Source organism: Numenius arquata, chromosome 2 (genome assembly GCF_964106895.1).
Source record: "Numenius arquata chromosome 2, bNumArq3.hap1.1, whole genome shotgun sequence".
Lineage (NCBI taxonomy): Eukaryota > Metazoa > Chordata > Aves > Charadriiformes > Scolopacidae > Numenius > Numenius arquata.
This window is the reverse complement of record NC_133577.1, coordinates 99727261-99744614: the sequence shown is the minus strand read 5'-3', so window position 1 is coordinate 99744614 and position 17354 is coordinate 99727261. Positions and strand designations below refer to the sequence as shown.

Genomic DNA, 17354 nt, shown 5'->3' with positions numbered 1-17354 from the left:
TCCCTCTCTGCACTTCTAACCAAATTCATAGTTTCCTAGAGCTTAAGTACCTTATTTCAGGAGACTATGAGGAGGAAAAAAACATGTAAGAACCTCATCAAATTATTTCCAGGCTTTTGGGGAATTTCCTTACTTCAGTCAATTAAGCACCTAGAATGAGCAGGTGCCCTGCATCCTGTTAATTGTTTTGCCCTATTAGTGAGGCATGTTGACCAATAAGAGAATAGTGATAATCTACATAATGTGGTTTAAGAGATTAAGTGTTCATGTCAACCTTGAAAAAGAGTGGCAGAGCAAGATATATGAGAAGTGAGAATAGTTTGGGGTTTTTTTCCAAGCAACCTACAAAGAGCCTTGTAAAATCTGCTGCAGGCTACCTTAGTGTCCAGGATATTGTACAGGAATTATAATATCCCCTTGAATTCAGGATCCTTCTAGCAGTTATTGGTTTTCTATGTTTAAATTCTGTTAGGCTTCAAGCATATGTCAGACTACCTGTAACCTTGCCTGAAACATGGTGTACAAATCATCCAGCTATTGTAAGCCCACTGTGGTTCGATCTTCTGCATCACCTTGGTTGCAGAATGAAAAAGCCACCCAGGTAAATAGTATTTTCCTTTCAAGACAGTTTAAATCTAACTCACAGAAACATGCTTCACCCATCCCTCAGTTTTATTTAAATTCTTTGCAAGTAGTCTTCAAGTTATGGAGTCTTCTTCTCTGGAGATACTCAAAACGCGCCTGGATGTGCTCTTGTCCAACCTGCTCTAGGTGAACCTGCTTTGGCAGGGGGGTTGGACTAGATGGTCTCCAGAGGTCCCTTCCAACCCCTACAATTCTGTGATTCATGCTGGATCCTTTACATGTTCAGTTGAGCCTTCTCACAGCCAGTGTTTCCAGGGCATGTGGTTCGTAGAGGACAGCAGACAGAGTGCACCGAGAACGCTATGTGCCTCCGTGGGAAGGGCCCCATGAAAACAGATATGCCACAGCTTGTCAGTTAGTCCTAGGGAGGTGCAACCTTCTGGGCAAAGTGACAGGGACAGACAAGAAGTACCTGTCGCTCATGGACAAAGCGGCAAGAACTGATACTAAGATTCATGTTGATGTTTTTTATATTAAAGTCCCAATTACCAAAACCTTATAAATTTGACCCCATACTATTTGTGAACACTAACATGCTAATTAAATCTTTTCTTCTGACATACCATAAACCCTATTTCTAGATAAGGGACGTTTAAAATACCTTATTTTATATTTAAGCAAAAACTTTACTGCTACTGGTTCATTCCACACATACATTTTACTTCCCTTCTAATTGCTACAGCAGATATTCTGTATTTGTTTCTTCAATGGCTTTTCCAACTAACAAGCTTTCAGATATTTCAAAGAAATGGTTTCAGCTACAAGAAACATACAGATTATAAGAATAATGGCACAGAACTAATAAGGAAAGAGTTTGTGCTACTTAAAATGTAGCACAAATGGTACTTAATGTACACAAATCTACTTAAATGGTTTAAAATACCAAATTCATCTTCTGGAATATTAGACTTCCACTAGAAAAGATGAATTACAAGAATAGGGCTTTATTTTTCTACCATTTCACACTACACGAAAAAAAAAAAGAATCATCACAAAGACATATGGTTTTGATCACTTTGAAAATTCCACTTAGCCTCCTGACCCCATACTTAGACAACCAATTGCTACCAGAGGAAAGATCCTATCTAGGAATTCAAAGCCATATTTATGCACTGTTACCCTCTGCAGTGTATTGGAAAGGGTCATCATGATGCATCATGACTGATCCAAGTCAAGCCAGGACTGCTGGTACTCCCAAAGAGGTGTTCCTGCCTTGTACCTCCTCTAGATGTGCATTCCCATAATTCTTTGTTTATGCACTAGCACTAGAAATACCATACACTGTATACCAACTCCTCTGTGCAGTTAAAAATCTGTGCCTCCTACCAAAGGAAGATATTTTAAAGATATTTTTAAACTGAAATAGAACAGAGAATCATTTTTCCTGGCAAAAAAAAGCAACTTCATATCAGCAAGAGTTTACTGTAAAACCAGACTATCAAGCAACTCAGAATGATGCTCCAAAGCCTGCCCATCAAGCGGAAGCTAACAATGAACACACAATATAAAATGCCTGGCAACATCTGTGGCTCAACTGTCATTACTCTATAGTCTAAGTATCTCAATCAGAACTGATACATGCATCTTAACTGAAATCCAGAATCCTGTGGTGAAAGAAAAGATACAATGAAGTCATCTAGGGAGACAAAAATAATAATAATAAAGCACCAGGCAATTCTCCCTCTTCTAAAAAAGATACTCAGAAGCAGCAGTAACTGTGCTCATCTTCACAGCAAATAATTAGAGAAATTGCTTAGAAAGCAAAAGAATGAAATCTTCTTCATTATAGCCAAGAAAATATAAAACACACCATAAACTTATAGCCCAAAAATTTAGGACAGAGATCTGGAAGTATCCTATATTATGTTTCATGACCTCAGAATTATTCTTAGCTTTTTGTTTGAAATCAAAAGATTAACACAAGAAGGCACAATAGTGTCCTTAAGACTGGGCATTCCACCTTTCCAGATACTTGGGCTAACTATTTTAGAAAAACAGAGCAAGTGAGCAAGCGAGCAAGCTTCCTCTCATTTGCTCACTCTCTGGCCCGCTGATTCTTGCACAGTATCCCAGGATCAACTGTCTGGTTAGATACGGAAGAAATAGCCAATCAAAAAGATCTATAATGCAACAAACTTTCATTCTTTCCTCAATGAATTCTCTGCTCTTCAACAAGTATCAATAAACAAGCAATCACTACCACTGACTAGTTAGGAACACCTCCGACCAGCAGTCTACGATAAATTTTTTCCATCTTCCCTATCCAAGTTGAGAAGAACCCATTTTATTGTATGCGAGAAAAACCAAAAGCTAAGAGATGAACACAGTGCTCTGTCTTAAGAAGGGTATGTGATATTTGTCATTTAAACCCCAAGCAGACATTGAACTTGAAGTCACCAATTCCAATCTTTTAAATGCTCTATGAAGACTAAAGCTGGATTTTCATTAGCTACACACATGCTCGTCTCCTCATTTTCCTAACACATAGGTCTACAAAAGTTCAGTCACCAGCTACACTGTCTGTTTTATAGTCCTTCATTCATGAAAGTGATACTTAACTCTGGTGATAGACTCTGCTGATACAAATTACGACGAGTCAGGCACGCAGGTAGAAGGTCTGACAGATCCAAATGAGAAATACTTTTGGTAAAGCCAAATAAACCAAAGTCACTTAGATGTACAGAGGCAGGTTGCTGAAACAGGAGCCCAAGCATTTGCAGGAAATGAAATCAGAAATGAACTGGATTTACTTATCATCTACAGATGCCTCTCAAATCATGTAACAAGAAATCTGCCTGAAACATTCTATTTCTGTTCTCAGATAAAGAGGTAAAAGTATATTTAAAAGATCTCTTCAGTAGAAGTGGAGTACAAAATTGAAAACAGTCTCTTGCACATCATAAATAAGTGGTCCAAAGAGGGAGTGCTACACAGGGCTATGCATAGATTTGAGGAAATTTATGAGAAAACCCACATGAGAAAGATAATTTATTTCTTGGACTTAAAATATTCTGGATGAGTTAGACACTTTATATTAAATCAAGGTTCAATGGATCAACACAGCTACTCACTATATATGGTATGTCTTAGGGGTTTAAAGTGGCTTAAAACCGTATAGTCTTAATCAATGTATTTGCTCTATTCCAAGAGTAGTAGAAATAAATATTGCAGAATTTATGGTTAAAGTATGTACCATGCCCATATACAAATTACATCCTTGTGTGTAATGGCAACTTTGTAGAACACATGGAAAACATAAGGGATATATAGCGGGTTTCAGAAACGTGGAATTAATCTTAGTATGTCCAACAGCAAAACTGGAAAGATTTCAGAAAAATGCTAAAAGAACAACTGAAGTTCTGGAAAACATGACTCTAAACTGGCAGACTCCCTCCCAGGTAAGCTCCACTCCTCTACCCAAGTATTTTTCATGCCCTTATGGTCTGGCTTCTTAAGTCAAACGCAAAAAAACCTGCAAGTAGTTTACAGCAAGAGTACTTTCATGGTCAAAGTTACAAAATCCCTTCCTTTTATATTACTCTCTTCCCTCCTCTCCTCCCTCCCCATTGTGTTAATTCAAAGCTCTTACGAATCACCTGAGAAGCCCTTCACCCTTCTCTTCCTGCTCCACTGTTACAATGTTTTCTAATGAAAACCTTAAGCATAGCTTAATTAGTTCATTGAACAAAGAAGTACTAGAGGTTAACTGATCGAGGTACGCTGCCAGGTAGTGGTTGCAAGCTAATGTATTCAAACTAGAGCTAATAGACTAAAAATAAGAAAATTGTAATAAAATAATAAATAATACATCACCTAAGCAACAGGGAAGAAGTGTCTAGCAATGAGTGTTTTCAGTGGAAGACCTTTTTAGAACTGACTGAAAGCAACATCGTATTTGAAGTTCTTAGAGAAAAAATAAAATTAAATGCTAAAAACTTATTATAGGGAAAAAAGTCTCATCATAAGTTTAACTATGATCTAACCACATCTCCTTACAAATTCTGTGATGTTAAAGTTTCATGAGCAGATACATGTTTAGCACACTTAATCACACCTTGAACAGAACTGATGAGGCACCCACCTAGCTCAGAAGTGTCCCAGTCTGAAAAGGCACCTAATGATTTGTAAAATAAAATGATGTAATTCAAGTTTGGAATTTAAATTCTATGTGTACTCCTAAAGGGATCTTACCAATTTGTATGTTTATGTCACACCTGATCTAACCATGCTGATAACAATAGCACTGAATCCAGTGTCCTTACTGCCAAGTTACTTTCACTCAGGAACACAAACACACACAAAGAAAAGCTATTTCCATTTTGCACAATGCACAGGGGAAATAATATTCTTGCAGGAAGTGTAACTCCTGGCTCTAGGTACCCTGAACATCACTTTTTAAGGCTATTGTAGGCAAGAAAGTCTGGCTGAAGTCTGGTAAAAATAGTACTCCAGGAGTTTCTAAATACAATTTCTAACAACAGTCTAGCTAAAAGGCAGAGAACTTGACAGAATGTTACAGTAACGATCTCAAAGACAGCTGGAAAGAGCAGGCATTATGGCAATTAACAAGATTCATTGGAGTGGAAGGAAGAGAGAGGGGCTTATTTATTTATTTTTACCTTTATATACAATTCAGAATGAACAAGCTAGAAAAGTCAATTTAAAGTTACGGAGGAAAGCTTTTGTCATAGATATACATGGAGATTTCATTATGGAAAAGCAGCTATTCTGCAATACCTGGTGAAACGGGTGAAATGAAATGAAAGGGTTTTGTTGTTTGGTTGGGTTTTGGGGGGGAAGGTTGGCTTTGGTTTTTGTTTTTTAGGGGTTTTGGTTTTAAACACATAAATAATCATCAAGCTAAGTATTCCCACAGAACACAGACCAAGGGGATCTATATGCTTAATACTGGAGGAAACTCCATCATATAATCTTGCCTGTCTCAGTAAATGTCAAGCAAATGTACATTTGCAACTTATCTCTGTTTAAAGAGAACTTCCTAGCTTTGATGTTTTTAAGTACATGCAGAACCACCTTTTTTCTCTCACTGGGAGATAAATAGCTCCCAAAAAGTCCTTTCAACCTCATATAGACAGTTATCACTTAAGCACACACAAGGCACGGCTAGATTTTCACCTGTTTTAGTCAGCCACACAGTAAGTTACCTCGAGTACTTTTGATAATATGTGTTCACCCCGAAGGTATGACCTGTTCTCAGTGTCTGACTTTGCTACCCTAATCTTGCCATTTTCTACACAAGAGTACATCTGAAACAGAAAGACAACTGAGACTATTGCAGATATGTTATCTCATGTGGGAAGCCTATCTATGCCCCAAGAGTACAAAGTTTTCTAAGATCCATGCTGGCTAGCTGTTGACTGACACGTGGGGCTGGAAGCATTACTTTAAGACATACACACACACAAAAAAAAAAAAGCCATTTTGCACACCATTTCAGTGATTCAGCTCGCCTAGTGACAGCAAAGGGTTGTATGTTGTGTCCTCTCCCCTCCCCTGGCACCCCTATCACATATATATAAGTAAATCCAGCTTCCTGTGGCTGCCCACAGCTTTCCAGCAAACTCACCTGTGTCACAAACCCCAAGTGATGAGAGAGAGATTGTGGATCTCCTGTAAAGGCAATAGTTAAGAACAGGCTGCAGCCATCAGCAGAGTTTATCTGGCAAATAGAACGTGCTCAGACAGCTGCCAGGGAAGCAGGCTACCAGACACAGGATGCGGGCAAAAGGCACACCAGCGATGTCTGAGCATCCTTGACAGAAAATGTTAAACAGACTGGGACATGCCTGTGTAAAGGACAATTCATGCAGAATTGCTGGTAAAAAGATAGATAAAGACTCAGATTGTACTGCTTCCAGTAAGACATTTTCTGTGATAGACCTCAGCTGCACAATTTGCCACCCCATGTATTTTCTCAGTTTACAGTTGCAAATACCGCCTGTATTTGCTGACATGTGCTGGTCCATGGGTAAAAGCATAGCATCTGTGGAGATATTTTCAGGAAAAGCAGAGATGTAAAAAGCTTGGGAATAATGTACTGGGGATGTTTCAAGTTTTTTTGTAACAGCTGCAACGGGGACCTAAGCTGTCTCACTATTTTATAACAAAGTGTGTGATGAATAGCAATTTTGCCAAGGCAGGTAGAAATTGACTCTGGGATACAAGATCATATTCAAGTAAATTCAAGTGTTATGGTCCCCCTCAGGTGTATGTGAAAAAAGACATCTAGTGTCTACAAAGTTAAAAAGAGATGAGATAGCAACAGTAAGAGATATGCAACATTCATCCTGCGACCAGCAGAGCAAGACTGAGAAGACTTCAGGCAACTGCAGTCAAAACAGACTGTTGAAAAATGCTAGATCAAGTGTCACAGAAGCGGAAATAATTTAAAAATTGGTCCTGCTTATGAGCATACATATTAGGGGAAAGCTAACAGGAAAACAAAGTAAATGAGATAAAAATTGTAAATGAAGTTAAGTGAAGAGTGAAATAATAAATAATTAAAGAAGAAAGGAGCAGAAAGAGGAAAAAAAAAAAATCAAATGAAAAATCCAAATGAAGTAATCAAGTACAAAAGGTAGAGAAGGTAGAGTTTGGTCTACTTCCTGATCCCTTTTTGTTCTGTTTAGCTATAAAAACAACAGCCAAAAAAAAAAAAAAAAAAAAAAGAACATTTTATCTTTTACTTGCAAAGTCAGTCCTTGTACTTGAAACCATTCTGTGCTGGTGAGAGAGAGCACAAATGCACAGGGCGATAATGGAAGCACTGAAATTTTTGACTGTTGTGTTGCAGAGATTTGGGGCTAGAGACTCACCTTGTGTACCTGGATGACAAGTTAAATCAGAACTATTAAGTGGAAGACGTCACGTCAGCCAGTCAGCAGCAAGAGAACTTAGTTTGTCCAAACAAGAATTGATTGTCTTGAATTGACATTTTAATATGATCTTTTCCTAGCTTATGATGGAATCTTTACAGTAAGATAAAAGTATATAAAGACTAATATGTACAGATGCTCATAGTTTCACAAATGTGACCTGAATGCTGAAAACTAATCCACCTTTCAGGTTTAGAAGGTAACTTTTTTGAAGTGACAGCCTGTTAAGTTAAAGCACTAAGTTATTTCAAGGTAAGCATATCTTCTGGTTACAAGTGCTGAAGCTTACTTTGGAAAACCTGTGGAGCTCATTGAAGCTATTAGTCCTAAGCAGCACAAAACTGGGAGCAAGTATCTGGAGACTGTTACCTACATTAGGTCTCTGCAAGAAACTAGATGCTGGCTATGGTAGTACTAGCTTCTAGCAAGTTTTTTGGGGATTTTGTTTGTTTGTTTCTTAAATCAAACAAAAATTAAATTTCATTAAAATAAGTATCAGGACTGCCTACTTTTTCTGAAAAAGAACCACTGCACTCATCCATAGTAGCAGCCTGAATTGTTTTCAAAATCTCTCAGAAAGGTGATCCACTGACCCGTATCAGTAAAAAAATAAACACAACCTCTTGTACTGAGAAAATTCTGAAGATCCACACTTAGGTTCATATTCCTGTCATTCTCCAGACAAAAGTAAGCTTGACGTGTAGTAAAGGATGTTACTCAGGGGCTTCCTTGAGCTGCCAAGGAAGGGATTTGTCACACAGACCTTGTTACTCTCCAGAAGCTACATTAGAACAAAGCAGTCCCGCCTTCCAGGCCTGCAGAAAGCTGGCAGCCAGCAAATCCACGCAAGAAGAGATTCATATCTACTTTCCTACTCCTAACTTGTGCCAGTCAGCAAGTATGTGAAATCGCTCTATATGCCAGACTGTACACCCGAAAAGATGTATGGTTCCTCCTTTCTTACCTTTGCCTCTCTCACAGTAGGGTCTTATAAACCACCTTCAGCACTTCTGCATTCTCCCAGCTCACAAAAACCGATTTGAACTGTCCTCAGCATCAGTCAACACATTCCTGACCTCCACGAAAGAATACCAGGCTTCTCAAAGGACTAAACAAACTGTTTTCATAACATTCATTCAGGATTAAAACAAATAAAAATAAAGGTCCTTTCTTTAGACAGGGGCCTGCTAGAAACTGAAGGCTCATTCTAGTTATCCATGGTGATAGCTCCCTCATCTTAGGATACTTTATCCACTGGTATTTGCTTGTATTTGTCCATAAACTCGTAAGCCATATGTTTTCGAAAGTTAAAGGATTTTTTAATTTATTTTTTTAATTCTTTGATTTTGCTGTCTGGATTAGTGTTCAAGAGGTCTCTTTAGCCTACATGCATCCCGGGACACCCTCAGCAGATCTTGCTCCCCATGTTTTAAGAAAGCTGTAATTGACTAATGCAGTAAAAGTAACAAAAGATATACAGTTTAAGAAAATAAAGTGAAATAAAGTGTGATATTTCAAATATTACTCTAAAGATGCAAGAAATATGCCTGTATGTGATCAGATGTTCAACTAGGCACCCAGGCCATCACTGCAAATGACCTTCTGCCTTTGATGGCATCCCAAACTTCCCTAATTACACACTCCCTCCTTGCAATTACTACAGACTCCCCGCTGACCTTCTAACCTCCCTTTGCCATTTGCATCCCTGAACCCAGGGCATGCTCTGAAATGTAACACAACAAAACTGCACACAGGGTGTCAGGAGCCATTAAGCAACGCTCTGTGGGTACTCGGGGTTGCACACTGCTCTTGGCACACTCAGAAAAAGGCTTAACTGAGGGTGAAAAGGGAACACAGACCTTTAGGGGGAGAACACATTCAACTTGAGAATGCAAAAGAGAAAAGAAGGAACTTGGGAAGCAGGAGTGAAGCTGTGAATGAAGGACACGCAGAGCTTGGGGATAGATGCCTACGGGATAAAGCGAACTCAAGTACCTGGTTTCACTTCAGATCACTCAGGCACATCTTCAGAGCCATTTTTAAAATTCCATTGTTAGATTTCCTTTTTGTCTAAGTCCACATCCTTTTTCCTCCCTAGCTTTTACAGCATTGGACTACAGCAATTACCTTATACATGCAAAGTTGAGGGATAAAATTATACCTAATAGTTAAAAATAATTTCTTCTATTTTAATTTCCATATACCAAGTCCAGCATTGAAGAAAATGGATCCTACAAAGAGAAGGGATTTTACTGTCTACAGGAAAGATGGGGACACTTTTGAGCAGGACCTGTTGCAATAGGACAAGGGGTAATTGTTTTAAACTAAAAGAGGGTAGATTCAGACTAGATATAAAGAAGAAATTTTTTATGATGAGGGTGGTGAAACACTGGAACAGGTTGCCCAGAGAGGTGGTAGATGCCCCATCCCTGGAAACATTCAAGGTCAAGTTGGACAGGGCTCTGAGCAACCTGATGTAATTGAAGATGTCCCTGCTCATTGCAGGGGAGGTGGATTAGATGACCTTTAAAGGTCCCTTCCAACCCAAACTATTTTATGGTTAAAATAAATATAATACAGGGCTACCAAGTCACTAGACTAGTTTCTACTGTCTCATTCACAATAAATAGTATCTTACCTCAGCAGCAGGCCCACTTAAATCTTTGCATGTACTCATCAAGCATGGTCCTGCTCAATGAAAGAGCAATAACTGACTAGCTTATTTTTGCAGGTACATTTGTTGAATGTACAAAGCTAGGAAACTTTTAAAAGCTTCAGAAAAAAGTATCTTTTTACTAACTTTTTAGGGTAGCCCCACCTGGAGTGGGGAATGCATGCAGGGAGGACAAGTTCTCACAGGAAAATTCTACCTGGCCTCTATCTCCCTCCTTTCAAATCCATTCTTCTCACAGAATCACAGAATATTTTTGGTTGGGTGGGACCTTTGAGATCGAGTCCAACCAACAAAAAAAAAAAAAAAAGCACCCAAAAAAAAGAAAAACCAACCCCAAAAAATCCCAGAACACCAAACACCAAAACCAAACCAAAACAAACACCCACAACCACACACCACCCACAAACACACAAACCAACAATCTCAGCCACTAGAGCATGCCCTGAAGTGCCATGTCTACACATTTCTTAAATACCTCTTGGCTCTAAAAGAGTTGTCTCCCCTGACAGTCACACAAAAAGCGTAACACTTTGGATCCATGAGGATGAGGAAGAAAATTAGGCTGAAGGCTCCGTGTCAGGTTGGAGGATACTCTGTGCAGATATAGGCAACCAGGTGGCTATGACCGCCTCTTCGTCCCCACACAATCCCTCCCTGGGATACTATAGGCATGTCCCACAAAAAGCAGGACAGCATCCACGCAGGGCTCTGCTTCCTCTTGTGAGAGGCTCACCAGCTTCATCAGTGAAGGGAAAGCAGCCACAGTGCTGGGTATACTACATACCCTCTGCAAGGCTGTGTCTGCCTGGGCAGAGAGAAGCAGTGAGAGAAGGTCTTGAGAACACCAGGACACCAGAACACCAAAAGCAAGGCTTTTGCTGGTGGCTCAGACTAGGCAGTCACTCAGCCAGGCAATGACGGAGGACATGAAGTCCAGCTGGAAGCTGCAGTGACAGTTCACAAGGCTCATCTAAAAGAGGCAAAGGCTCAGTTTAAAGGCACTGAAGGATTTCTGATTGGAAGTTTACATGGTGCAGACTGTAATGTACCGCACAGGAGAGAGAAAGAGAAGTGAGATATTCAAATTATGACAGAGAAGAGAGTCTTGTGATGAAGAGTTTTAGAATTACTAAATAATAGGCAGTTGAGACAACTTTTAAGTGCAGTAGGTGCACTTTTTTCAGAAAAAATTATTTTCAGTGCATGTGGTCCCTTCAAATGATCAAAAGTTTGCAGGGACAAAATTAAAATAGGCAACAAAAGCTATAGAAAGAGAAGGTTTTAAAACTTCTATTTATTCCATAGAGAGAGGAAAAAAAAGGACTTTGTGATTCCTCCTCTTTCCTACTCCTTCTGTGAGTTAAGAGTGCAACATATCAGGGGGTTTGGTACAGGTTTGAGTTGAGTTGAGTTTTTTTATAATGTATATATGAACCAAAGACAGACATTTATAAAGCAAGATATATAGGCAAAACTTTGATGAATATAGAATTACTGGTTTTGAATGCTTGCTTCTCCAGTAATTTCCAAGGACTAGCCCAAGCCTACAAGGCCTCAACCCAAAGACAAGGTGACATATATCCACGTATCCAAGAATAAGCACTAGACAACAGAGATGTCTCTCTCAAATACCAATTATTTCTGATCCTCTTGTGTATCACCTTCTTTTAATACACATTACACCCTCCTGCGTGCATCCAACCATCTCCATTCTATTTCCTATAGGCTACTAGAAAGACTAGAACATGAAGGTAGATTTTTTCATTTCTCAAAAATAAAAGTCTTGCATCTTTACTTTCCTGAGTGACTGCAAAAAACATGGAACAACTTCAACTTAAATTCACAGTAATATTTACACCACCATATTTTTACAGTGCACACGTCACACACACTTGTTCTCAGCAATTCAAAAAAACAGTGATGTGGTAGAGCACTAGGTAACAACCTTCTTGTTTCTAGACACAAAACAATGAAATTTAGCAATACAGTACAACTGCTTTGATAGACAGTTGTGTGATGCTGTTTCTTTGTTATCACTTTGGAAGACATAAGGCGTGCTATCAAGAGATAAGTAAAGAATGTACGGCAATGGAGTTTTGATTTGTTTGCTCAATTCAATTCTGAAGAAGCATTTTATGGTCACATTCCCACTGAAGTTAGTAGGAAGCTTCCCATTCACTTTTAACAGAAACATGACTAGAGAGCAATGCTGCCCACCTATTAGAAAATGACACACCTCTATAGCATTGCTGAAAGCAAAGGAAGAAAAATATCAGCATTCTTCTCTCATCAAGTACCATTATTCCTCACTCATCAGCATACAGTATATCTATAAAGCTACAAACACATAACTGATGCCAACTAACACCATCACTTCATCAAAACAATAGTTTACTGTGTTTCTGAGGCATAATTTTTTCCTCTGTTATAATGCTCTTGGTGTCAGGAGTTACATCAACCAGTTCTATTACACGTCAGCAATAGATCCTTTGAAAGCAGCATTTGTATATCCCGCCAAAAAAGTATCATCGTGACTGCAAACTGCCGATGCCAAGACACTTCATGACCAACTACTTGGAATGATGCCTGACAACTTCCAGCTCAGCTCTGCGGCAAAGGCATCCCCACTACATTTCTTTCAGGGAGGAGGAGAAGAACACGAACGGAGACAGGAGGAAGTAACCGGCATGCTTACCAAGCCACCACAGATGCTGAAGACCGCCATGTGCGCCTCCTGGGCATTGACATGCCCGCGGTAGAAGCAGTGGCGCAGGTCGGGGGAGGACTGCTTCTGCTGGGCCCCTACGTGCAGCACCCCGTACTGAGCAGCCACGAAGCCCGCATCGGCGCTCAGGTTGAGCTGGAAGACCTGCCCGTAGGCACTGAGCTGGTAATGCGCTCGGAACGCCGTGGGCTCCGGCGGTGCCTCCAGGCTCCTCTTCCTCCGGCTGAAGTGACGCGTGTGGGGGAAAACTTCCCCGAACTCATTCACTCGGACAGGTGTGACGATCTCGTAGGAGGAGAGCTGCTTCACCAAGGTCTCTGCCACAGAAAGCCCGAGGCTCAGCCTCACCCCGCAGCACGGACGCGACCTCCGCTCGCAGCCCCATGGCTCCTGCCACCGCACCCCTTGCGCTAGCCAGGGGGCCAGTGACAGGAGCCGGGGGGGCGGGGGGGGACGACCTGCCTCCAGCGCGCCCGGCGACACCCGGCTCCGGCCCCGCCACCGCCGAGCACCGACGGCCGCCCCGCTGCCCCCCAAGCCCCGCCGTGAGGAAACGCTCCCGCCCGCCCGCGGCCGGGGGAGCGGCGGCGGCTGCCCCGCAGGGCACGGCCGGGACCCGCCGCCGGGCCAGGACCCGCTGCCTTTGTTGCCGCGTGTTTACCTTGTCCCGGGTGGAAGCGGACTCCCCACGCATGGGTGACGAGCAGGGAGAGGGGGCACAGCAGACTCGCCAGCCACCTCGCCACCCGCATGGCTCGCTCCGCGGCGGGCGTGCCCGCGGCGCCCCCGGGCCGCCGCCTCAGCGGCCGCCCGCCGCCTGGGCCGGCCCCGCACCCCGCGGCTCCTCCATGGCTCCCCACGACCCCGCCTCGCCGTCCCGCCGCCTCCGCGCTCCCCTCACGGGGTGGAAGCCGACCCGCCACCGCGCTGCCTCTCCTCACAAGACCCTCGCCTCCGCTTCCCCCAGCTCGCTCGCCGCCGCCCGGGGGGTGGGCGAGGGCGGCCCTTCCCGTCCGTCCCTTCCTTCCTCCGCCTTCCCTCGCCCCGGCCCCCGCCGCCGGCGGGGAGGCGCGGAGATGCCCAGCTGCCCTCAGGCGGGGGCCATCCCGGCACCCCCACTTCAAAGCGGGGCCCGGGGCCCGGCCCGCCCCCGGGGCAGGAGCGGCCCAATGGCGGCGGCAGCCCAGCCCCCCCCCCCGCAGCCCCTCAGGCACCGCCCGCCCGGGCCGGGCCCTCAGCACCCCCGGGGCGGGCAGGGGGACAGGGGGAGAGGCCACCAGTCCCGCAGCATGCCGCCCCCTCGGCCGGTGCAGCGGGCGTCAGGGCCCGAAAGAGGTGTCATTTAAGGGAAGAAAATGGACTTGGGGTTGCTGGTGGATGAGAAGCTCGGTATGACCCATTGGTGTGCGCTCGCAGCCCAGAAAACCAACTGTATCCTGGGCTGCATCAAAAGCAGCGTGGCCAGCAGGTCGAGGGAGGTGATTCTGCCCCTCTTCTCTGCTCTTGAGAGACCCCAGCTGGAGTACTGTGTCCAGCTCTGGGGCCCCCAGCACAGGAAGGACATGGACCTGTTGGAGCAGGTCCATGAAGATGATCAGAGGGCTGGAGCACCTCTCCTATGAAGACAGGCTGAGAGAGTTGGGGTTGTTCAGCCTGGAGAAGAGAAGGCTCCGGGAAGACCTTATTATGGCCTTCCAGTACCTGAAGGGGGCCTACAAGAAAGCTGGAAGAGGGACTTTTCACATGGGCATGTAGTGATAGGACAAGGGGTGGTGGCTTCAAACTGGAAGAGGGTAGATTTAGATTAGATATTAGGAAGAAATTTTTCACTATGAGGGCGGTGAGACACTGGAACAGATTGCTGAGGGAAGTTGTGGATGCCCCATCCCTGGAAGTGTTCAAGAGCAGGCTGGATGGAGCTTTGCGCAACTTGGTCTAGTGGGAGATGTCCCGGCCCATGGCAGGGGGTTGGAGCTAGATGATCTTTAAGGCCCCTTCCAACCTAAACCATTCTGTGATTCTATGACTTCTGAGAAGCTGAGCAATGCCTAATTCACCCTGAGAAGGATCAAGGCAGTTTGGGGGTGTCCCCTCAGGCTGAGTGTCACCCCCAGGCACGTCACTGACCACTTTCCCCTGCACGTCAGCTTCAGAGGAAGGAGATCCTGAGGCAGAGCCTGACACCATGCTGTCCCCAGACAGGAATTGTTTTCTTTTCGTACTGGGTTCCCTACTTAGGTTATTCTGTTCGGGCAAAGTCTTCATAAAGCTGCTTGTACCAGCACTCGAGGAGCCCTGCACCCCTCACACGGAGCCAGGGGACTATCAGTCTCACTGAAAACCGATTGTTAGGAGGCTGTACTCTGGCCATCGCTGTACAACTGCAATGGTTCCTTTTCAGAAGAAGGAGCCCGTTCTGAAATTTGTTTTAATTAAAAATAGTTTTCAGTTGTTTGGTCCTCAAATCTAGTTTTCATAGCTGTGATTAAACCTACATATTTGGGGGTGGGGGTGAGGAGGGTGGGTATCTAGCCTTGAACTAAAAATTCCCCAAGTTGGAGAATTCATTTAGTTAATGACTAATCACTGTTAAAGATGGGGGAATAATTTTCAGCCTTGTCCATCTACATGAAAATATCTACAATGCAGATGCCTACGGTGAGCCAGGTTTCTAAGCTGGATGGAGTCTAGTCAATACAGGCAGTGAGGTCTGTCTATTCAGCCACCAATGCTCTTCAGAAAACCTTCAGTGTACATACAACTTTTTTTTAAAATATTCCTTTTATCTTCTCTTTTTTAAGTGGTTTGTCTCAATCTTTTCTTGTCTTCTTCAGTGAAAAGTAAATCAGATATAAGGTTTAAACAGAGCTGTGTGTAATCTCAGCAAGTACTGTGTTCAGTGCGTTTGTTCATCAGTGCACTGGTGGCCAAGAGAGCATGAACAACTTCAGAAGTGATAACCCGGTTATTGCATGGCTGGAGGTGTCAGTGCTCAGGTGGAACTGAGCTCATCCAGCCTCTTCCTCTGCTCTTGCCAGGGTACAAGAGGAGTCAATGATTGCTCTGTCAAAGGCAAAATGTCTTCAAGGGTGGCCTTTGAGCCTGAAGTGCCTTTTATGTCTTAAGGCTGTTTTGTGGTCCGACTCACCTGCTATTTTAGGAATCTTGTAAAGTAGAAACGCAGTTGGAGGTCATGTTTTCTTCTCCTGAAATGTGGAATGAGCTGATCAGGCTTTGAAAGAAGGTGAGTACTACTGGAAAAACCTTCACTACCAGAGTAAAGTCAGAGTCCGGGATTGTATAAGGGATGTCTGAATCATTCCAAAGTATATTGGTTATACTTATTCAGCATAATCTGGAGAATTTTAAATCTTGTTGGGAATACTGAGTTGTCTTCTTGAATACTCTGAAGATGGTAGCTCTCAGATGCATATTAAACTGTTTTCTCTATGTGGGTCACTGATAAGCACTGCCATATGACAAGAAATAAATATTTGAAATCTGAAGACTTCTGCAAAGTAAGAACAAACAGAAAGCCTGTGTATCCAAATACCATGAGTATCAAAGTAATCCAACAATGAAGCAAGACTTCCAAACTATTTCTTTTGAACTACTTACACTGGAGAAGACTGATCATGAGAGGTAAAAAAAAAACCCAAGAAACTCCAGTTCTGAGCATTGGGTGGTGAAAAAGAACAGGAGGTGGGTGGAGAGAGCTCCATCCTCACTGTCACAGAAGCACTAAGATTGTTTTAGTACGTTGAGGTGTTCCAACACAGAAACGTAACAAATGGGATGCTTACATAGTAGTAGAGCAAAATTTAGGGATGACTGCTTCGATTCTACTGACTGTTGTGAAAAGCATGAATAATAGAAAAAAAAAATTTAGAGGAGCAATTGTACATGCCTTTGTACATCTCCAGCAAATGAGAATTTGCCACATTTTTGAATCTCAGTTATTGAAATACTGAAATATTGAAATAGTAGTCAGAGCACAGTAGGTTATCTCCTTCCTCACGCAACTTAAACAGTCATCAGTGGTGAAGTAAATGGGCATTATTTAATTAAGTTTAAACAAATACCTGCTGATGAAGATGTGCTGTTTCACTTGTTTATGATTTGCAAAATTGTTTTTCTAAAAGTGAACCGAGGCATTAAGCATCAGGGAAGACAAAGTTCAATGTTCTCACTTCAGGCACAAAGCTTCATTGTAGCTCACTTCAAAGCAAATATAAACAGATGATGCAATTTTTTAACAATTTATGTATGCATTTATGTATCTATTTTCAGTATTTTAGAAAAAGAAAAGTTTACTTCAAAGTGTGAATATTTAAAAAAAATAAGATTACTTTTCTTAAATGCCATTTTAATGTGCTTAACTTTCCCTGTATTCTCCATTAGAACAGAACACCAG

At 42.6% G+C, this 17354-nt stretch overlaps 1 protein-coding gene across 1 annotated transcript in view; it reads right to left on the bottom strand.

The window, feature by feature from the left end:
- ADAMTS20 (ADAM metallopeptidase with thrombospondin type 1 motif 20) overlaps positions 1-13692 on the bottom strand; it is a 96623-nt gene extending 82931 nt beyond the window's left edge. Inside the window, exons 1-2 of the mRNA XM_074144533.1 lie at positions 13602-13692; positions 12911-13257 (exon numbers count right to left, since the gene is read on the bottom strand). Coding sequence (XP_074000634.1) covers positions 12911-13257; positions 13602-13692 — 438 coding nt within the window. The remainder of the gene's footprint in view (positions 1-12910; positions 13258-13601) is intronic.
- Positions 13693-17354: the final 3662 nt, after the last annotated feature.